This window comes from Poromitra crassiceps (genome assembly GCF_964638095.1).
Source record: "Poromitra crassiceps genome assembly, chromosome: 30".
Taxonomy (NCBI): Eukaryota; Metazoa; Chordata; class Actinopteri; order Beryciformes; family Melamphaidae; genus Poromitra; species Poromitra crassiceps.
In genome coordinates this window covers 11,344,097-11,368,394 of record NC_139652.1, presented here as the reverse complement: position 1 = coordinate 11,368,394, position 24,298 = coordinate 11,344,097, and the positions used below count along the sequence as shown (strand labels likewise).

The window sequence follows — 24,298 nt, the reverse complement described above, 5'->3', positions numbered from 1 at the left end:
GATGACTAAGCGGCAACAGGGGATCACACATTACAAGGTATTTCACCAGGAGAATCCCCGGACGAGTCCACAAACGCAGTCTCACACAGGTCTGCTCACGGCTTTATTTCTAAACACACACACAACATATAGAGGACATGAAACATTTGATCATATGACTCTAGTATCTAGTAGCTTTCAAATCTGAAATTTAAGTAGATTTGCTAGAAAGATGAACAAAATTTCAGCTTTCGTCAACAAGCGCACTGCAAGATGATGTCAGTAAGTTTGCAGTACAGTGCAGTACAGTACACTAGACCCGTGTACAGTAGTGGCATACAGGCTAGTTAAGGGTGTTGGTAGTAAGGATTTTGAATTCTAACAGGCTCACATGCTGTTGTGTTTCTGACTTGGATCGTGGTTGTTTTGATGAATCAAAATGTACAAAAGCCTTACTACTGTACTGTAGAGTCAACCTAGTGACGTCATCTATCAGCGCCCTAGTTGGCGAAAAGCTGAAATGTTGTTCATCTTTCCAGATAATCGATAATCGATAATCGAGGTTTCAGATTTGAAAGCACGTGTCCTGTCTTGTCTGAGGTGAAATGCAACGAACTACAGTCATATGATCAAATGTTTCATGTACTCTTTAACGCTGTTCCCCATGAATGGGGCGCACGCGTCACACATGCACGTACACACACACACGCACACACACACACACACACACACACACACACACACACACACACACACACACACACATTTTTACTACAGCACAGTCAGCCACCATGACACAACTGGAAGTGAGTCGCTTCACACTAGAAGTCTTCGGGTATGCCCGAACCCCCGAATACCCGACCCGGACCCAGCTGGGTCTCGGGTCCATTCAAAAGAAGTGACTCTCTTTGCCACGGGGTCTCGGTTAGCTGACAGTGAAATTCCGGGTCCAATAGGACCCGAGTGGACCCGGTGAGTGGCTTATCACAGCTGTTTTATATTGTCAAATAATTACAAACACAAAACAAACAAAAACAAACTTATCAGAAAAATGAGCACTTGAACCTACTAGAGGTCTTCTGGTATGCCCGGACCCCCGGATACCCGAGGACCGGACCCGGACGGGTCTCGGGTCCATTCAAAAGAAGTGACTTTGGGTCCGGGCCGGGGCCGGGTCCGACATTTACCGGGTCTGTCTGGGTCCGGGTCCCGGACAGACCTCTACTTCATACCTATACCTATACCATCATCTATATTGTGCAGCATATAATTACGGTAATAAAACACAGTAAAACGTATGTGGGATGCTGTAATATAGTGATGCAGCTAAATGCAACACATACTCCATTGTTTTATCATTCAATTGTTGTAAATCATTGTTTTGTTAGCACTGCCTCAATGTGTACTATTTATGCAATATGCAATATTCTCTGTTCAGTTGCTGACATTAACTTGGAATGTAACTGTATAGAAGAGATGAAAGCAGTTGCTCAACTAGGGAGACAGAGAGCTGAGATCCCATTCAAATAAACTGGTAATTAATGAGGTCTATATGTCATCAGTATGACTGTGAGTCTGTATTGTGTTTGATCCTCACGTTGAGGTTGGGGTTGAGGAACTGGGTCCTGGCGTAGCGGGTGAGCATGTTGATGATGACGACCTGGCCCCACTCCTCCACGTCGATCAGCAGGTTGCACAGCTTACGGTAGTTCTTGTGGATCAGGTCAATTCGCTCCGGGCAAACCTCCTCGAAAGCCATAACAACACTTCCTGCCACCAGCTACGTCATGTCCAAACAAACAACAAGAGATGAGTTAGTTAACTAACTAACTTAACCAGCTACGTCATGTCCAAACAAACAACAAGAGATGAGTTAGTTAACTAACTAACTTAACCAGTTACGTCATGTCCAAAAAACAACAAGAGATGAGTTAGTTAACTAACTAACTTAACCAGCTACGTCATGTCCAAACAAACAACAACAGATGAGTTAGTTAACTAACTAACTTAACCAGCTACGTCATGTCCAAACAAACAACAAGAGATGAGTTAGTTAACTAAATAACTTAACCAGCTACGTCATGTCCAAACAAACAACAAGAGATGAGTTAGTTAACTAACTAACTTAACCAGCTACGTCATGTCCAAACAAACAACAAGAGATGAGTTAGTTAACTAACTAACTTAACCAGCTACGTCATGTCCAAACAAACAACAAGAGATGAGTTAGTTAACTAACTAACTTAACCAGCTACGTCATGTCCAAACAAACAACAACAGATGAGTTAGTTAACTAACTAACTTAACCAGCTACGTCATGTCCAAACAAACAACAAGAGATGAGTTAGTTAACTAAATAACTTAACCAGCTACGTCATGTCCAAACAAACAACAAGAGATGAGTTAGTTAACTAACTAACTTAACCAGCTACGTCATGTCCAAACAAACAATAAGAGATGAGTTAGTTAACTAACTAACTTAACCAGCTACATCATGTCCAAACAAACAACAAGAGATGAGTTAGTTAACTAACTAACTTAACCAGCTACGTCATGTCCAAACAAACAACAAGAGATGAGTTAGTTAACTAACTAACTTAACCAGTTACGTCATGTCCAAACAAACAACAACAGATGAGTTAGTTAACTAACTAACTTAACCAGTTACGTCATGTCCAAACAAACAACAACAGATGAGTTAGTTAACTAACTTAACCAGTTACGTCATGTCCAAACAAACAACAACAGATGAGTTAGTTAACTAACTAACTTAACCAGTTACGTCATGTCCAAACAAACAACAACAGATGAGTTAGTTAACTAACTTAACCAGCTACATCATGTCCAAACAAACAACAACAGATGAGTTAGTTAACTAACTAACTTAACCAGCTACGTCATGTCCAAACAAACAACAACAGATGAGTTAGTTAACTAACTAACTTAACCAGCTACGTCATGTCCAAACAAACAACAACAGATGAGTTAGTTAACTAACTTAACCAGCTACATCATGTCCAAACAAACAACAAGAGATGAGTTAGTTAACTAACTAACTTAACCAGCTACGTCATGTCCAAACAAACAACAACAGATGAGTTAGTTAACTAACTAACTTAACCAGCTACGTCATGTCCAAACAAACAACAACAGATGAGTTAGTTAACTAACTTAACCAACTACGTCATGTCCAAACAAACAACAACAGATGAGTTAGTTAACTAACTTAACCAGCTACGTCATGTCCAAACAAACAACAACAGATGAGTTAGTTAACTAACTAACTTAACCAGTTACGTCATGTCCAAACAAACAACAAGAGATGAGTTAGTTAACTAACTAACTTAACCAGCTACATCATGTCCAAACAAACAACAACAGATGAGTTAGTTAACTAACTAACTTAACCAGCTACGTCATGTCCAAACAAACAACAACAGATGAGTTAGTTAACTAACTTAACCAGTTACGTCATGTCAAAACAAACAACAACAGATGAGTTAGTTAACTAACTAACTTAACCAGTTACGTCATGTCAAAACAAACAACAACAGATGAGTTAGTTAACTAACTAACTTAACCAGCTACGTCATGTCCAAACAAACAACAGATGAGTTAGTTAACTAACTAACTTAACCAGCTACATCATGTCCAAACAAACAACAACAGATGAGTTAGTTAACTAACTAACTTAACCAGCTACGTCATGTCCAAACAAACAACAACAGATGAGGATCTTTAGGTTTGTTTGTTTTAGCTTGACAACACTTGCCACTTTTTTATGATGAGGTACATATTATCTATAAGAACCACAATGGATAGACACAAAATATTGCTTGTGCACACTATTTACTCCATGTACTTGAACAGCATGAATTATTCAACTGACTTTGTGAATTCGAGTAAAATCTGCTCTGTAAATGTCTCTCTGGGACATTTAATTTCTGTCACTCAAAATAGCAATTACTATTCTCCATGTTAATTAAAAGAAAATTACACCACCTGCCTAAGAAAAATGCAAGTTGAATCCCAAATTGGCTTTTATCAGTGTGTCACATTCAGCTTTCCAATTACAAAGACATGGGGAATACAACTGAACAATTCTGCAATCATTTCTGCCAGGCTGTACCGTAGGTCTAACAGTCTTAGGCTGCTTTCTCACTGGGAACGATTGCTTTCGTTCTGTTCTGTTCCGATTGCCCCCCCACGCCCCTCTCCCCCGCTGGTCAGCTTTCATATTACAGCATTTCTTCCGCGCTCGGAAACGGAACAGAGTGCACTTGCGTCATCAACTATGCCTGGAGTTTATCGTCGCCCGTCTGTTGTCTATGTGGTTCGGAACGGTTGGCTTTCACACTCGCAAGTGTTCCGTGCCCGGGCACGCCAAAGCGCTCCGCAGAACCACCTTGTCAAGTGGATCCTGTCACGGTTCCCCGTTGCGCGCCCGGGTGCAGAACGGAGCGGTACGCAACGTTCACACATTCGTCAAATATTCCAAAACTGGGGTCAATTTGGGGACAAGTGTGCTCGGGAATGGTACCGGGGCGCCAGTGAGAAAGCACCCTTAATATGCTACAACATTACATATTCTCATCATCGTGCTGTTTTTGGAATAGCCAACAATGTTGATCCATGACAGTACATTACATCGGTACTGACATCTCTGTGTACACCCACTGTGCAAAACCCCATAAGCACCTGCTCTTGGTGAAAATTGGGCTGAGCAGGTGAATCCAGGTTGCCAAATCGTACAGATTGTAACCTACTAGCTCAGTCAAGGGCAGGTGTAGATGAAGGAGAGGAGACAGGTTCAAGTAGGAATTATAAGCCTTGAGACAATTGAGGCATGGATCGGTGCGACCGGTAAACGGAAGTTGGCCCTAATAGTCGGTGCACTCAGTGTATTGAATAGATTTTTTTGCTAAGAATATCGTATTGAAAGGTTTCGTGAACAGTGCAAAACCCACCGTGGTTTTATCAGCGAGGAGTTTCTCAATGACTTCAATCAGCTGGTCCTTTTGTTCAGGATCCAAACTGAAGGCAGAAAGGAAAACGCACACAAAGAAATGAAGACTGATCAGAGATGCCTGAGCATGAAGCAGACTTTACTGCTACAGCAGCGATGGCCACCTGGAGGAAACGACAGTACCTTTTACTACTAGCACAGAAGCTTTTAACTAAACATGCTAAACATATTAGCACTAAACATGCTAAACATATTAGCAGTAAGTCACATCATCAACGCGTCTTCTTAACACAGTGGAACAGGGAGTGGCTGAAAGCCTGAGGTTACCTGTAGAGTTTAGGGATTGCATGAGCCGCTGTCTTCCTGACGTACGGAGACATGTCTGAAGAAGCTTCTTTGATGGCCAGCATCATTATAGGGACGATGATGGTGACTCTGACGCTGGAGAGCACCCGCAGGGCACTGGCTCTGATCAGCTGGTTAGGATCCTGTACAAACACAGGGACAGGAGGGGGAGTTCAAGACATGCCGGTAGTCCCTATTCATAAAGGGTCAAAAGGATGGCTTGGATTGGCCTTTAGAAGTTTACTTGGTTATTTTTGTAAAGACACTTGTGAATCATCTGGGGGAGGGATCTTAAATGTAACACATATCACTACGTTATTTAAAAAAAATGAAAAGAAAGAAAAGAAAAGAAAAGAAAGAAAGTTTTAGCCTTCTAAATTAAAACACTAAATTGTGGGGAACATTACATTATTCTTTGATTTTTGGGTTGCAAAAAAAAAAAAAAAAAAATCCTGACAATGACTGATATATTTGAGTTCAGGACAACCCTGACAGCATACAGTATTAACTCAAAATAAAGCATGTTACTGTGTATCATTTTAGAGAATTTCATTCTGAGCCAGGAAAAACACTGCATTGTTTCCGAGAAAGTAGGGTAAAAAAAACTATAATACATAATGGATACATATTTGTGATGTTATTGTTTTGGAGTGAAACCCTTCATCTGTCCTTGGGTTTCTCTGTTAGCACTGAAAGCATGCCTCATTAAAATCTAGGAGCAGCACTAGTAAACAAGTTGAATCAGTACTTCTACTTTTACCAGTCTTATTTTCTTTACACAAGTAACTGTACTTCTACTTAAGTAAAGAATGTGTGTACTTTTCCCATCTCTGCTCAAAGCTAGCTTTGCTTTCAGTGAGAAACACTTCTTCCGAACCATGACTTTTTGTGCACAATACGAGGAATCAGCGTGACGTCAAGACACCGCAAATCCCCCGGAAGCGCAGAGTCGTGCCAAACAAACGTTCATATCTCAAAAACTATACATGATGACATCACTTATATTTTGACATTCTGAGTGAGAGCAGAAGTAGCTCAAGAGTCTGATGTGTATATATATATATATATATATATATATATATATATATATATATATATATATATATATATATATATATATACATGTGTATACAGTATATATGTTGTGTTAAAGTTGTGTGAACTAGTCTTATGGCGCAGGATGAATATCTTTATAAAGTGGTTCTGGTGGCTAACAAGAAGGCTCCAGACATCTCCGCCATCAAAGGACGACTGGATTTCAATTGTCAATGAAATCCACGGTTTGGAAAGACTGACTCTTTCCCTGAGACTGAGATATGAACAGTATATAAAATACTGGACAAAATGGATGATATACACTATGGAATGTAACCCTGTATCTGAGTAATACGTAACCACTTAATCAATGCATAGATGTGAACCATAGCAACCTCTGTACACTTTTTCTTTTCTGTTTCTGTTTTTCTGTTACTTCAACCTGAAAACCCAAATAAAAAGAAAGTAAAAAAAAAAAAAAAAGTTGTGTGAACTGTCGCAGTTTTTAAAATGTAAACAACATAGCCGGGGGCTAGAGTGAGACATTCAAGGCTGGCTCCATAGGGTCCCATTGTCTCTTCCCTCCCATTGTCGTTTTACCCCAGTGACGCCGTTTGTTTACCAAAATGCTTATGGGCTGATCCCTCGCATGCTGCATGTCAAATGTATGAAAGGAATAACCCAGTCAAATTCAGAATGCATTATGGGAAAATGTAGCTGCCTCTGCTCTACCTTCAAGCCTCGCTGAAATGTGGAAATGGAGAGCAGAGCGAGATCCTGCTGCTCCTCAGCGTAGCGCACCAGGTAAACATAAACCAGCTTCTTCACCTGGGATGGAGAGAGGCGGAGGAGAGAGAGAGAGAGAGAGAGAGAGAGAGAGAGAGAGAGAGAGAGAGAGAGGCCATTTATACCTGGCAGGCTGGCACTAATATGCATTTTCTGTGATCAGATTGCAATCGGATAGTGCTTGACCACTTGAAAGTACAGGTGTACTTCGGCCAAACCACATCCGGAGGTGTCAGAAGGGACGCATTGTAATGTGACCACATGGAACACAAGTGTAAATGCAATGCGTCCGCTCAATCCACATACAACAACAGTCACAGTTTTTCTGCTGCTCTAAGCTATGGAGCTTGCCTGATCCGATCGCCAACAGATCTCAATGTGGACACTGGAGACACATATTAATACCAGGTGTAAATTAAATCAGGTTAATGTGTTCAAGCACTATCCGATTGCAATCTGATCACAAAAAACACATGTTAGTGCCAGGTGTGAATGGCGTCAGAGAGAGAGTTACAGAACTCTATGTAGATTGGTTAATTTGTGTTCACAGCACTAAAACACAGAAGAGATCAAACACAATGATAAAATGCAAAAAGAGTAGGGGAAACTACAAATTTGTTCAGGTGAGATCAAAACAAATGCAAAGGGGTTGTAAAAAAATGACTTAACAAAATCAGATATTGCAGACAGAATCTAAAATCCTATAAGAATACAAAGTCTCTGTGTGTGTGAGTGAGAGAGCAGGAATTGTTTGGCCACAGCTATGTCATTTTACGTGCGATCCCGCTGAATCTTTCAGGGAGTGTAACGAGCACCCATGCGGTTGACTTAACAGAGCCAGATTTTTTAATTAGGTCATTAGGGCCGACTAAATGGGCCAAAATGGCTCATTAGTGGCCAAAATGACTCAGGTTCAGCACCATGGAGCGCCAGAGCGGCGGAGCCCACAGGTGAGCAGAGTTATAATCAGCCAATTGAAGTGGACTATGAAAAGCCTCTGGGGAGAGAGAGGAGAGGCTGCATGCCAACTCTGTGAGTGAGGGGCCCGACTAAATCCTCTGCTACTCTAAGTACTCTGCTAGTAGGCTTAATGCAGAAAGCAACATGTTTACCACAATGGCTGAGAAGAAGCACACAGAAGCACGCATGAATCATTCAGGATGAAGGTGGCGTCATCACAAACCTCAATGTTCTTGCAGGCCACATTCTTCACCACAGCCGGGAAGAGGTCTGATGCATTCTTACCTCGGGCGATCATCTGCAGAGAAAACACACCCTCATTACTATTACTCATCTGCTGTTATCAGCGTGGAGACACACACAGCTCAGATCGCAATATCCCAAAGCTTATTTTCGCCGTGGCGTGGACACACTCCCACTCATGTCTTGTTACCGCAGCAGAATAGTTCCGTGTAAATCTGAGAAATAACAAGTCAAAGCTGCACCACAGCCTACTACGATCTATGCAGGTTGGTGGCAGCAATTTTCAAACTGCAATGTTGAAGTGTCAATGTTGAAGATGACAGTTAACTGCTCACATTTACCAAACCAGCAATCAAATATCCCTCCGCTAAGTTCTAGTCTATCGATAAAAATGCTGTTTGGGGAAATGATGTTCTAAAAGAAATATGACCAAACTTCAGTTGAAAATCACAGTAACAGGTTCTGTTGTTCAATCTGGTCACAACCGTGTTAAATGTCAGTTACCAGTCTCTTCAAATGAATTGGAAGTAAAAATCCTAATGCTAAAAACTCGTCCAGCCGCATCTGATCTTGGTGATTAGGTCTAGTTTATATTTTCAGTTCCGGTTTTCATGGCGGTCAAGAGCTAAATAACCCTCATGTTAAAACTCGCCTGGTTGTATTAACACATTCACTGCCAGACGTTTTTTTTTTACTGTAGTTAGCTTCTGCCAGAGGGTTTTTTTGAGGATTCTGGCTCATCTTTCAAGACCCGAGGATTCTTTTCTGCTAAGATTTTGTGAACACACAATATCTCAAAATAACTAATAGAATGTGTGCTTTCTCTGTCTAAAAGAGTTAGTTTGTAGAGTTAGTAGTTATGTAAGCATTAGCAGTTGAATACAGCATGGTTTCAGCGTCAGAAAAATTATTCAGAGATAAACGGCTTTTTGTGAAATTCGATAGAACAGTCACTTTAACCATTCATTTTTGGCATCAGTAAGACGTCAGACATCTAAACAATAGTTTTGAACAGTAATTTCCTCCATAACAGCAGGAAACCCCCCTCTGCTTCCAACTCCTCCCTCCGTGGGCGTTCTTCTTGGCTGCAGCGGCCGTCACAAGCTTGTCACCAGTCTCACTGCTTTGCTGCTGCTGCTGCCTGTCTGCGCGGCCGCTGTTTGAGGAAGTCTGGATGGACTCGCTCGCTTCTTGGAGTTTTGGTTGAGAGCTTTGATGAAGCTTTTGCGATTCTGGTCATATTTATGCTGCGTGTTTCAAAGTGTGTTCCACCTGTAATCTATTATGCAAATTTGCAATCCCGCATCGCCAGCAATCAGCACGAAAACGAAAGCGTTTTCCCCCATCCATTTTCATGAGAATGGCTGCTTTTTGCTTGCCTTCCTCTAGTCAGGAGAGCACTGTCGCCACTTAGTGGGTCGGTGGAATGGGTTGTAAACGTTCGGTGGCTCCAATAATTATATAAGAGATGTAAAAGGGTTAGATGCACATCCCACGGTCAAAAAAAAAAAAATCATTTTTTTGACGGAGTAATACGTCAGTGGCAGTCAACCGTTGGATTTTTTTTGACGGAGTAATACGTCGTTGGCAGTGAACGTGTTAATATATACATGGTTCCTGCTAGTCTTTGTTTCTTTTGTTGTCATTTTTCTTCTTCTTCTGTCTGTTTTCCTGTTTGGCTTTCATTGGGGATTATCCTTTGTGTGGTTCATCCCTGCACATGTGGATGGTGTGGTACAGTACATGTAGCATTGAGGTCTGACCAGTATATTGGGTGGATGTACTTGTATTGCTTGATACATTTGCTTTTCTTTTTTGGGGGGGGGGGAGGATTGTTTTTTGTCTTGTATGATTTAAAATGAAAATGGAATAAAAATAATATCCAAAAACTAAGTGGAGTATTGCTTTAAGTTTGCATTTTCCCTTCCTGTAAAACAAACAAGCGAACAAACCAAACCAAACCAAACCAAACCTGCGTATGTCATACAGTATATCAGCCAAGAAGGAGGAGTGGTGGACTGGTATGCAGAGGAACGATTTCACAAAATCACCTAGGCTACAGCTCATATGTCTAAAAAAGAAAACCTATAATATTATTAAGTGTGACTATTTTGTATATCAAGAACTCTAAAAAGTACCATTGTTTTTATTTACTTTTGTACCGTCAATGACTTTGTAAGCTCAGGTGTAACTTCCCCCCCCAAATGGTGGATGTCCCACTTTGGAATCAAACTTTTCATTCCAGTCCCTTTTGATCCGACGCCCCCTGTCTCTGATCTATCGCCCGCCGGAGCAACGAATATATGGGTGTGGAACTTCAAAAGTCGGAAACTGACACGATGATGAATATTTAACAGCTGACTGTGGAGTTTCCATCTCTTACGGCTCTAGTTTTGATCATCTCAAAATGTCTTTCTCATACAGCTGTATAATATTAAGTCTCTTGCAGTTTGAGTTATATATCAGGATATTGAATCGCTTACAGTTTTAGCTACATTAGGATCTATATACAGTATCTCTTTTTACAGCTTCGTTATTTTACGTCTCTCTGACAGTTACAATCATGAAATGCTTTGTTACACAGAGGATGCATCAGTTCGGACTGTAAATTCATGTAAATTCACTGCCTATTTAACACCTATTTAACTCGGGCTGTAAATTCATGTAAATTTGATGCCGACTTCACTGAACACTCCTCCACTCATGTATATATTCATATTGCATATATTGGACTGCACTTGCAATATTGTGATTGTCTTTCTGTTTGTTTTTCCCATTTCTTTATCTGAATATTGACGTGACCATAATAATAATGCATAATGACACTAAGACTAATTCCTCGTATGTAATCTTGCATATTGTGGCAATACAAGTGATTCTGATTCTGATTCCCCCCCTGCTGGCAGAACAAGATCATGCATTTTATATTGCGTGTCTGCTGGTGGTGCTCAAAACATGTGGGGAATCCTCCTGCTACAAGCTGCTGAACATGGTTTCATCCTTACCGCCACGATCCGCTTCATCGCCTCCAGCTTCAGGGAATCTTTGTTGCTGTCCAGCATCTCCTTCAAGTCGTCGTGTCTGGAAGAAGAAAACACTGAAATCACCACATGATCCTGAACTCACAGAGTGGAATCTGTGCTTTTTCTTTGGTTTTGGGGGAGAATGCAACATGGAGCACTAAAACAAAATGTAACGATGAGGGAAGGGCCACACTGATTACCTATGAGCTTCAAACATTATATTTTTTTTTTGCAATTTCTGCTCAAAACCAAAATATCCAAGTATGACTCAGGAATTATTTCTGTTGCAGGGAAAGAACAACTCGTGACAGGTTGCAAAATATGACTGCAGTTCTTTCATTTGCCTAACAGCTGTGTAAGTCAAAAAGTGACATAATGCATAAAACATTTTCACTTCATATAAAGAAATGACAAGAAACCAGGGAAGGGACATTGATTTCCTCTCTATTAGAAATGTTTTGCTCAAGGTATCAACATATAAGATATTCAACCAATGACCACAAGCTTCTCTAACCTTTAGGCTATAATAGGCGGGTTCACTTTCTTAACCAAACCAGAGTGATGGTGATGATGAAGAGGATTCAACAGCACTGGGAGGTGACGTTCAAAATGTAATCCCTTCAGAATACTGAATACCTGCTTGTAATTAGTGAAGTAAATCATTTGATTACTCAGTATTTAATTCCTGCCAGTTCGTTTTGGGTTACTCTGTCTGACAAAATACTTACAAGTTATTGCAACTTAACGTTCATTTCAATCATGTTATTATAATCACCCATTACTCCTATCAGTCATTGCTTCTTTTACCAATACACAAGTCTGAACCACTCCTTTTGCTTTGCTTTAGTTTTGGGTGAGCAGCTATAAAGAAACCTAGTTTGCAAGTTAGAGGAAAATGTTGTGGGTGTGAAAGCAGGTTTGTCAGTGGTGTGTAAAATCATTGTATGTTCAAAACCTGGCGTAAACAAAAGTATTTCTATCTATGATCACATTAAATTATATATTTATATAATCTAATAATAATAATCTAATAATCTAATAATATCTAGTGTGATTCAGTTTTAGGGCTGGGTTAAAAAAATGGATTCTCCGATTTTAAATTGATTTTTATTTTAATCCTTTGATATCGATCATATGTCCAGAGATATTATTATTATTATTATTATAGATATTATATTTATATATATTTTTTTTTATAAACATAGGCTGTGTGGTAGTTGAAACATAGTTTCAAGTTGACGTTTATTTATGTTTGTAGTTGAAACAAAAACATAAATACTGTAGGCTACATAAATGGAAATGTTTGATCATTAATATCTACTTTTAGAAATTATGTAGGCTGAAATCAAATCACTGTGCATAATTGTGAAAGTGTCTTTATTGACAGATGAAAAGGCTGTTATTTACCCTTTGTCACCACCTGGTGAGTAAATATATGTGCAACTAAAACCATTAAAATTGATAACCGGTCCGCAACTTCTTTCCCCCATGTATCTACCGGTCCTTGGCGCAAAAAAGGTTGGGAACCCCTGTGTGACATAACTGGACAGTCATGTAATTCAGGTTACAGCTCAAAAACATGTTTTAGTATCACTAATCAAATTGATATTGAAATTAATCGAATCGGAATCGAATCGAATCGAATCTGGATTAATCGATTCGGAACCTTGTGAATCGGAATCGAATCGATTCTTGAAATTTGAACCAATACCCAGCCCTATTCAGTTTCTTCTTCTCTTCTTTTTTACTGGGCATTACAGCTACCTTTTTGGCAATCCGACTACTGTGTGAACCATAACCTACTCTCCCCCAGGAGCCACGTTCATCCATCAGCTCTGACACTGGGAATGGGAACAGACTGGCCTCCCACAAGAGAAGCAGGATCCTCCTCTGAGTGGATCAGAACTGACATGTCCACTGTCCTCCACGGTGAAAACCCCTAAACACTGCTGACAGATTCTACTCAACAACCAGCCAGGAAACTGAGAGCAACAACATTCAAAAGACACACAGCGAATCAATGTAGGCAAGATCGCCGCTATACCCAAAGATGAAGACACTAGCTTAAATGCGTGCTTAAGTAATATTTGACATTTTCAAAATGACTTTTTTCAAAATTCAAAATAATCCGTTCTGCTACTTGGTTGTTACACCATACCGACCGGAGTCGGGTAGCTCTTTGCCGGGACTATGACTGAACAGACAGAGAAGAGCGCCACCTACAGCGAGGACTGGCTACTGCGAGACTACGGCCGAACAGACAGAGAAGAGCGCCACCTACAGCGAGGACTGGCTACTGAGGGACTATGACTGAACAGACAGAGAAGAGTGCCACCTACAGCAAGGACTGGCAACTGAGGGACTATGACTGAACAGACAGAGAAGAGCGCCACCTACAGCGAGGACTGGCTACTGAGGGACTATGACTGAACAGACAGAGAAGAGCGCCACCTACAGCGAGGACTGGCTACTGAGGGACTATGACTGAACAGACAGAGAAGAGCGCCACCTACAGCGAGGACTGGCTACTGAGGGACTATGACTGAACAGACAGAGAAGAGCGCCACCTACAGCGAGGACTGGCTACTGAGGGACTATGACTGAACAGACAGAGAAGAGCGCCACCTACAGAAACACATCTACGGCTGGCTACTGCGAGACTATGGCCGAACAGACAGAGAAGAGCGCCACCTACAGCAAGGACTGGCTACTGCGGGACTATGGCCGAACAGACAGAGAAGAGCGCCACCACCAAATTGCATTAACAGAAAATCAATGGGAAAAAACTACAAAAACACCACAGCAACGATCGCTTGGCAGCAAAGATGTCACCAAAGAGAGAGAGAAAAAGAAAAGCTCATGGACTATACCACATCAAATGATGAGTTATTCTTTAGTAGAACATTTCTGTTATGCATACTCACATACAGTACATTTAAAAATCAACTGCTTACTGTATATTGACTGCCAGTAGGCTTTGCATTGGCCAATCTGCTTCTATTTTGAAAATGTTGAGAAAGTCTTAAAATTCCTGCTCGCAACATACAATCTATGGCCAGATCCAATGCATGATGAGGTGTGTGACCAAGTTATGTTGTATCTGAAAACATCTCAAAAAGCTACAACAATTACAAAACGGATGATGTTGGTGTTATTCTGAGGAAATAGAATCTTCTCAGGGTTTCAAGCTTTATCAATTATAATCCGCATAATTCAAACCATTTTTGAAAGATTACAGCACTAGAGATACGAGGAGCAACATATTTGACCATCTAAATCAGGAGTGTCCAAACTTTTTTGAATGGGGGCCAGATTAGATAACGTGAAAATACCTGGGGCCCAGCTGCTTTTCACATCATATGGGTGGTAAAAAAAAAAATCACATACAATACAATTGTATCCTACACTAAGGATTTAGTTTACCGTCTGAAAACATTAGTTCCACCTGCGTTGCTCCTACTTGGTGCTGCTGTCATCAGTAGGTGAACAGAAAAACCCACACAACAGTTTGTAGATGCATGAATGAGTTTTAAACTGCTTTCATTCAAAACACAAGTCACTCAATACATTTCAGAGAAGGCGAGAGCAGGTAGCACATTGCAAAAACAGATTACAGCTTTTAGACCTGCAGAATTATGTTTTCAATGTGTTGATGTCCGATTGTTTTAAGTTATGGTCAGATAACTCCAGCTCTATCTCATTGCTTCACAAAATAGTTTCCATGTTCAGCGTTGAGTTGGTTTGCCGGCCTACAGTCATACGCAAAACCATAAACTATTGCAATAGGGACCAATAGGAAGGGTCCACTAATGAAATGCTTCCCTGGAAGACAGAGCTCTTTATCATTTGGGGGTGTGGGGGCGGGCGGGGGGGCGTGATTAAATAGCCGCAGAGCTGCACGTTTACCTCAACTAGTTTCCACGGCAACAATGAACGCAATAAAATGAGGTTAAAACGATTTCCTGCCTTCCTGCAGTGCCTTTGTTGCAATGCTTCCATAGGGGACGCTAGGCAGGTCTGTGCACTGCCAGGTGAATACACACAGATTTACACTTGGGATGGATCGCCCAGGTTTCAGTAGACTGTGGGTCTGTAGAGATATAGATATATAAAGATAATATAGATATAGATATGTGTGTGCGTGTGTGTGTGTGTGTGTGTGTGTGTGTGTGTGTGTGTGTGTGTGTGTGTGTGTGTGTGTGTTGGGTGTTGGTGTTGGTGGTATATATATATATATATATATATATATATATATATATATATATATATATATATATATATATATATATGTATATATGTATATAGCACGCACATACGCACGCACGCCAGAGATGCTCACAAGTCCAAGTCAAGTCTCAAGTCGTAATGCATAATGCATAATGCACTCTGTAAACAACATATTTTATGTCACACCGCGGTTTATTATGTTTGTTAGAGAACATGAATTAGCTATGTAACGAACCTCCATGCTGCCGACAGCCTGCTCTGTTTATATATATATATATATATATATATATATATATATATATATATATATATATATATATATATATATATATATATATATATAAATGTATATGTATATATAGGTTTTTTTGGGGGGGGGGAGACAATAGACAAATACAGACAAATGTATAGACAAATACAAAAAAACTAAAAACTACAAAAAAACCTCCAAGGCACTCTATTTTAAAAGTTCAACATGGCATGGTCATATTTGACTTTAAAAAACAAACGTCGACACGTTTCAGCATCAAGCCTGCCTTCGTCAGTAAGTCTAACAGATCTGATGAAACACCATGGTACTGTGGCCTAGAGCAGTGGTTCCCAACCTTTTTTGTCTTATCTACTAGGGCTGTGGCGATTCACTTATCTCCCGATTCGATACTATCACGATTCTTGGGTGCCGATTCGATTTATATTGCGATTCTTAAGTATTGCGATTCTACGATTATTGCGATTCGATATTACGATTTATTGCGATTTTTGTTTATTTTTTTCTTTTATTTTTTCAGTTTGTTTGCTTTTTTACACTAGATTAGAACATGGGAAAAGTTGAATCATACACTAGAGACTGTATATTATATATCATGAGTAGGGCTGGGCGATATAGTTAAAAACAGGGGCGGACTGGGATCATAATTCAGGCCGGGCATTAGATACCAAGCAGGCCAGGCCGATATGGGCCAACGCGCGTGAGATTTGGGCCGTTTGAAGCCAGATTTGGGCCGTTTGAAGTCCAATTTTACAATGAGATGCACCCACTTTAACCCTGAAGTGTAATTATTACTTCAGACTAACTAATAAAGTAATAAAACCACTAGTAAACCAGTAGGCGGCGCCTGGCCTGCTGTTCAGTGAGTGGCCTGACTGCAAGCACCCAAAAAAAAAATTAAAAAAAAAAAAAATTGCGATTATCGATTCTGGAATAAAAGATCGATCCAAAAAATCGTGACATTAAAAATTGCGATACTTAGGTGAATCGATTTTTTTCCCCCACCCCTATTATCTACCCCTTGAGATGTTTTGCCATGCCAGTAGTCCCCAGACTCCCCAGACTCAAATATTACGTTGAATTGCTGCGCTCCGCATACTACATAGTGAGTCTGTGCCACTTAGTGTTAATTTTGTCGGCTATTTTTTTATTTAGTCTTAGTCTTAGACCCGTGTTAAATGTCCTTGTTAGTCTGTATCATATTTAGTCAACCTCATCCTGTTTTTATTTAGTCAAGTTTTAGTCGACTAAAAGTTTGAGCATTTTAGTCTCAGCTTAGTCAAATAAAACCATAAGTATTTTAGTCTAGTTTTAGTCAACGAAAACTGTTCACATTTTAGTCTAGTTTTAGTCAATGAAAACTGTTGAATCTGCTGATGCACTTGTACTAGTAATTGTAATTCGAAGCAGTGTTGGCAACTCTTTCCCAGGGAAAGTAGCTAATGGTGACTCTGCCCATCCAGGCCAGTGTCGGTGTGCGGAGGTAGCAATGACAAGTGGACCGTATTTACAGTCCCTGCTCAGCCCACAGCTGAGGGGAGAATGGAGGGAGGCTGGCTGTGCGAAAAGCACTCAGACTTCTCTAGATATAATGTAGACAAGCAAGTAGCTGTACATTTTGGGAACACAATGCCTCATACACACATAGATAAGACCCTTAGCTAAGACTGGGTGGGTTCTGTTGTAACTACTGTAAATGTTTTTAAGACAGCTACATGTCAGCTACATCTATGATGCTGCACACCTGAACTGCTGCATTGAGTGGGGAAACAGTCTATAATTAGTGTTAATTTTGTCGTCTATTTTTAAATTTTGTCGTGGTCTTAGTCCTGTGTCAAATGTCCTTGTTAGTTTTTATCATATTTAGTCAACCCCATTTTCTTTTTGTTTAGTCAAGTTTTAGTCGACTAAAAGTTTGAGTATTTTAGTCTCGTCTTAGTCAATGAAACTAAAAGTCTGAACATTTTAGTCTCGTCTTAGTCTTGGGGAAAAAGGTAGTCGACTAACATTTTTCGTCATATTTTTCGTCGCCGAAATTAACACTACCACACTGCCACTTCACAGCCACTGCTGGGGTTTGAGGGCGCGTCTAGGGGGGTTGAAATTTAATGAGTGACAGGTCGTAGCACCAATGAGAGAGAGCGGTTCGAAAAATGGGCTGGGCCTCCCCTGTTGTCTGATCGCAAAGTCGTTATTGATTGGGGAAGACTGAATCCACCACTGTCATATCACTGGCCAAGTGAACGGTTCACTTCCGACCCCAGCCGGCTGAGGGAAAGTGTCCCAGACCCAGAGAGAGATCTGCAGCATGCAGTAACGTAGTGTATCAGCGTAAGAACTCTCATGGGGCTGGCGATGAGACTACCATGCCAGTAGTATCCCCTCACTCATGCCTGTTGGTGGTGCTCCTAAATGTGTTCTATTAACTCATATTAATATTTTAGTAGGCATCTCTAACACATCTGATTACTGAATGGAAATCATTTGAATGACTCCCCTTTCATACAACTTTTCCAATTTCAATTGGGAAAAGTCATAAGTTTGAACAAGATGGGCCTATAAAATGTCTTGGAATATTGTTTTTATCATTTTGGAAATCAATTGTAATCCCCAATCTTTCCAAGCACCCCCTGCAAGCTGCTCAAGTACCACTAGGGGTACACGTACCCCTGGTTGGGAATCACTGGCCCTAGAGAGGGTGAACACAATATACTCCAACAGGCGCCTACAGAAAGCATACACTAGAGCCGAGCAGACAATCTTTACACTGTAAATATTGTAAAGAAGTAATACTGTAAAGTTTACAGTATTACTACAAAGAAATGCTCCCAAACAAAGCAGAGAGAAAGAGGTGTTTGGGACAACACACAGAGGCAGAACACATGAAAGGGAGTATAAATAGAAATTGGGGTATTATAGAGTGATGGCGTGCTCAGTCACATCGTCCCTGAAGCGCCATTCATCAGCTTCAGGAGATGCCCTACTCTACAGCATCACCTGGCACACGGCCATCTTCAGCCAAACACCCAACAAACATGGCCGCCTCCAAAACCCAAAGGGCTCTCATACAGGTGTAACCATTCTAAACACTGCACAAATGTAATACAGAGCAAATCATATATGGATTTTACATCTCAGAAGGAGTTCAGTTCACCATTAATCATTTCATTAACTGTAAAACCTCGTTTGTTATTTACAGACGAGAATGTCCCGGTTGCAAAGTATTTTACATTGGAAGAACAAAAAGGACGGGTACAGGACACTAGTGACAGGCTACACAAGAATGCCATTCGCACAGGAAACTACCCCCCATGGCTAGACATGATCTTGAGTTCCATCAAGGCTGGTACACACCAAGAGCGATGCGAATATACAGCACGGAATTGCGATGTGAATTCTGACCACCTGTCAAAAAAAATCCTAATTCACCTGTAGTGTCAAAAGGGCAATTTTCGGGTTTTTCGCCACGTATAGTATAAGTTATTCGCAGGGGTCAGGAGCGGACTGCATAATCGGGCATGTCGGGCAAATGCCCGGTGCCCTGGCCTGGCCTGGCCTGCAAAAAAAAAAAAGAATTGTGCCTGCAGTCAGGCCACTCACTGAACAACAGGCCAGGCGCCGCCTACTGGTTTACTAGTGGTTTTATTACTTTATTCAGGGTTAAAGTGGGTGCATCTCATTGTAAAATTGGACTCGGCCCAAATTGGGCTTCAAACGGCCCAAATCTGGCTTCAAACGGCCCAAATTGGGCTTCAAACGGCCCAAATCGGGCTTCAAATGGCCCAAATTGGGCTTCAGTTCAAACGACCCAAATTGGGCTTCAAGCGGCCCAAATTGGGATTCAAGCGGCCCAAATTGGGCTTCAAACGGCCCTTCGGACGCCGGCACGCGCATTGGCCCGTATCGGCCTGGCCTGCTTGGTATCTAATGCCCGGCCTGAATTATGATCCCAGTCCGCCCCTGGCAGGGGTCATATTAGTCTATAACAGTTGAGATATTCTCTCCTAGTCCTAACTGAAGTGCATATCTGAGCCAGGTCCTCTACTATATTGTTCAAATTCCTAATTGTCAGTTCAACTCTAGATGACACAAACATTCTAACTTTGCAGAAAGCTTAAGTTAAAAAATATATGGCAATTCCTGTGTGTTGTTAGTTGTATTGTAATAAGTTGCCATTCTGAACAATCTGTAGTTACAACAGTTTTTTATGCAATTTATGCATATTTAATAATATATTGCCTAAATTGCATACTATAATTAATTTTTAAGAAAAAGTGTAATACAAAAAATATTTATTTTATGTGAAGATTAAACTGGTAGAAAATCATGAGGAAATCTTTGAAGGGGGGGGGGGTGGAGAAATCACATTCACCTTTTTTTTATGGCCATTTTGGCCATTTTCTGGTTTATCGTCCCAGATAGAGATTTTGGCACACATCCCACGTTGTTCGCAGGGGTCATATTAGTCTATAACAGTTGAGATATTCTCTCCTAAATGAAGTGCATATCCATATCTGAGCCAGGTCCTAGACTACACCACACACCAGCTCTCACGGTGGAGAGTTGAGAACTGAATGTGCCAATTAAGTAACGAGGGATGATTGAATGATGGAAGGAAGCCAGGTTGTCAAGGCCTCGGTTTAACGTCTCTTCTGAAGGACGGTGCTCACTCACAGGGACAGAGTCCAGCCTGTCTCTGCCCTGGGGGCATTTGGGATGTTATTCTTGAGACCAGTTACTCCTACAGTGCTGGTCCTCCAACACCACTTCCAGCACCAGATGCATGGTCTTCCATCCGAGGACTGACCATAGCCAGATCTGCTTGGCTTCCCCAGGAAAGCCAATGATGTAACACAGGAGCCAAGTGCGTGCTGACTATCTGATTAACGATGAATAATTGACCATCGTGATGAGCCTCAGTAATGAATAAAGCAACAGGGATCCATGTGTCCTTGTTTGATCATGAACATACTGTACATGCATCCAAACAGGCCTTTTGAAGATTCATTCAAACTATATCACAGTTACTGTAGCAGTGACCTGACCTTCAGGGGTGAGCCGAGATCATCTTTTCTGTCAAAGTGGAATTATGTTCTAAATATAACCAAGCAACACCCAAATCCAGACTACATCAAATGTATCGGTCCAGCATACACCGTAACACTACAGTCATATGATCAGCTCTGAAAAGGTTGTGTGTAAAAGCTCCTTTATGAAGACATGCAACTGATTAAAACCGATTAAAACAGACCCCGCCCCCCTTCTTCACCTTGTCACTACGTCCGTAGTACGTCCTACGGTCGGTGCGGCGCACGATTGCCTCGGCTGGAACGTGTACCAGCCACTTTTGGTTGAACACTCCTTCCTTCTTCGCTGTCTCCTCTCCCTTTTCAGCTGCACCTTGAGTGTTGACTGCTCCCCGGCTTTGGTTACACCTGTGATCTGCTGCGGCCCCCACATCTTCTCCACTGCTTCTCCACAGGGAGCTTCAGGTCGGACAGGACCATGTATACCGCTACATAGAATGCCACCCGCCAAAGTGGACAGAGTGACCGTGTGTTTACACTCGAGCGTTACACTCGAGCGTTACACTAGAGCGTTAAACGCCACTGCCAAATTCGACCTGCACTCGGCGGGGCCCTAATGTCAAGCTCTGACTCAAATGTCTTTTTGACAAACTGCAAACATAGTTTCATTCAGTTATCATGTCTGATCTGTAGCACCTGTAGCACGAATGGCCGCCCGGCAGACAGACAGGCGGGTTTCTAGTTCCCTGCATATGTAGGGCCCAGGGTAACCCGACGCCAACACTTGGGTTTCTCATTTCTTTCCAGCAGCTGAATTTACAAACGAACTCTGAATTATTTAACCCGCTGTGGTCCGACAGAACGCAAGCGGCACTCGGGTTACCTGGCCCGGCGGCACCAGACCCGCTGTGGTCCAACAGAACCCACCGTCACTCGGGTTACCTAGCCGGTGGCACCAGAGCCAGGAGGAGATCAGAAAGACTCTACCATTGGAAACTGTGCATGGATGTAGGCCAGTGTGTTTAATGCTGCAACTCCAGACGCACTGACTCAACAACACACTGCAAGGTTTCAGGAACATGAAAGACTTAGGCAAGAAGATGTATTCCCATGAATCACACGCAGACGATAGATGATTGAAGATTGGAAGGCTGCTTCTGCAAGCAGTTGTCTTATATAAGCCGACTTCAATCAGAGCATTTCAAAGTTTCTTCTTTAAAACATGCCTGTTCACAAGGCCTGTACGGTACTTCAGTTTCACTCTCATCTTATGAAATAAATCCAAGTTTAAACATTTCTGGCCCACTCAAATCCAAATGTGCAATGATTGGGATTGAGTTCTATCTCTTTTGAACTTAACCTCATTCTGATAAGCGCCATATTTATTGAGATAATGAGTTAAAAAATAGCCATCAAAGCAGTTTGGAATCCACATAAACCTGATTCCTGCCGTTCTAACGCTTGTCTCAAAGCCACCTATATAGAGAACCTATGGATTATTCATCATATCTGAGGTGCTTAGATTTGTATGGAAATAGACTTTGGTTCAAGTCTCTCATCACTTGTCTACTTTATAGACACTGACTTCTACCATGGCACATGTTACTCTCGGTTGCGTGTGATGCTGCCTATCTAAGATCCGAAGCTTACTGTATTGTCACTATAAGTTGCCCTGGATGAAACAATACACTTAAAGAGCAGTTCACCCAAAAATGAAAATTCAGACATTTATCTACTCCTGTGCTCATTCACTCCCATGCCGGTGGAAGCCTGAGGTGAAGTTACAGCATTCTCCTCAACAACTGAAGTCAATGGTGGTGACCAGCTTTAAAATGCATAAAAAAGGTTCCATACTGCTCGTCTGGCATAATCCAAGTCTCCAGAAGCCCTGAGATGCCAAGTTGATTTGAGAGGACGTTATTTACAAATCTTCACTGTAGCAGTGAGTTGAATGTTTTCACTTTCACTTTCACTTCCCATCTACAGTGAAGATTTCAGCTAAAGACAGGGCGTAAATGACATCTTTTCAAGTAAGCTTGGCATCTCAGGGCTTCTGGAGACTTGAGTTACCCTTCCACACCAGAGGCATCGTCGTTTCCACACATGAGGAAGATCTCCGGTGTAGCGAGAAGAGAGTGTGAGGGGGGGAGTTGGGGAGTTGGGGTATGACGTAGTGTGCTGCGGGGGTTTATGTGAGCAGGATGAGCCTCTCATTCTGAAGGTGATGGTGCCTCATTCTGAAGGTGGTCGTGCCTCATTCTGCAGGTGGTGGTGCCTCATTCTGCAGGTGGTGGTGCCTCATTCTGAAGGTGGTCGTGCCTCATTCTGCAGGTGGTGGTGCCTCATTCTGAAGGTGGTGGTGCCTCATTCTGAAGGTGGTGGTGCGCCTCACTCTGAAGGTGGTGGCGCCTCATTCTGAAGGTGGTGGCGCCTCATTCTGAAGGTGGTGGTGCGCGAAGCTTTGCAGAAATCGAGCCGAGGGGAGCGTTTTTTGAAATCCGGCAACACGTCGCTCACGGGGACACACCAGAAGCATCTCCGAAGCAGCGCGTCACGGACGCGTCGTGCAGGAGCCTTGCAGCAGCGTCGGACGCGTCGTGCAGGAGCCTTGCAGCAGCGTCGGACGCGTCGTGCAGGAGCCTTGCCATTCACACCAGAAGCGCTCTCTTTTGCCTCCGCGCCTCACTCTGTTTTGCCCCCCCTGCCGGTCACAACTTGTATTGACTTCATGCCCGGCTGCATGAGGCCGCTCGCTCGCGGCCTCGCGTCCAAAATAGAGCAGACGTGAGGCGACGCGACGCGGCCGGTGTGATCGGTCTCCCCCGTTAACAAGGACGCAGAAATGAAACTGCCTCCGAGAGGCGAGGCTTCAACGTCGGATACGCTTCTGGTGCGTTTGGGGTGTCACGCTGTTCGCCGACACATGGAGCAGGTTAGAGCTTCATTTAGAAAAACTTGAAACTATCTGATGTTTGCTCGCTCACTCGTTCACATCGACTATATATACAGTATACTAATAATGTGTCTGGCTGGCTTTCTCTCTGTCTGAGCGGAGCCTGTGGGAGGGGGCGGGGCCACACACACACACACAAGCAAGCGCAGTGAAAGAGGGGGAGAGACAGATGGCAGAGGGAGACTCCAGTGAGAAAGAAAGAAGTATCTTAGGTTACACTTGACTAGAGTCCATGCTGACGACAATGCCCGTGGTTGTTGCGAGTGCAACAAATGGTTTGGTTGTGAGCAGCACACGCCCACTCGCTCGCTCTGGACACGCCCACTCGCTTGCTCTGGAGTCTGGACACGCCCACTCGCTCACTCTGGACATGAGCCTGATACCTGCTAAACTAGAGCCGTTTTTTTTTAAGCTGATCACCGTTCAGTTGTTGAGGAGAATAGCTGTAGCTCTGTTTCCCTGGGAAACTCCACTGATGTTTTTAGT

The 24,298-nt window shown here is 42.1% G+C and overlaps 1 protein-coding gene across 6 annotated transcripts in view; it reads right to left on the bottom strand.

Moving 5' to 3' along the window:
* The window catches only part of ap3b2 (adaptor related protein complex 3 subunit beta 2), a gene marked incomplete at both ends in the record, with an annotated part of 62,389 nt that overhangs the window by 37,671 nt on the left and 420 nt on the right, over positions 1-24,298 (bottom strand). For 5 of the 6 annotated variants that reach the window (XM_083663191.1, XM_083663193.1, XM_083663192.1 and 2 more), the window contains 6 exons: positions 1,577-1,759; positions 4,947-5,013; positions 5,273-5,433; positions 7,058-7,153; positions 8,295-8,369; positions 11,320-11,395. In XM_083663191.1, coding sequence (XP_083519317.1) covers positions 1,577-1,759; positions 4,947-5,013; positions 5,273-5,433; positions 7,058-7,153; positions 8,295-8,369; positions 11,320-11,395 — 658 coding nt within the window. Of the gene's footprint in view, positions 1-1,576; positions 1,760-4,946; positions 5,014-5,272; positions 5,434-7,057; positions 7,154-8,294; positions 8,370-11,319; positions 11,412-24,298 lie in introns of all 6 variants that reach the window. The other variant, XM_083663196.1, reaches the window with a different exon arrangement.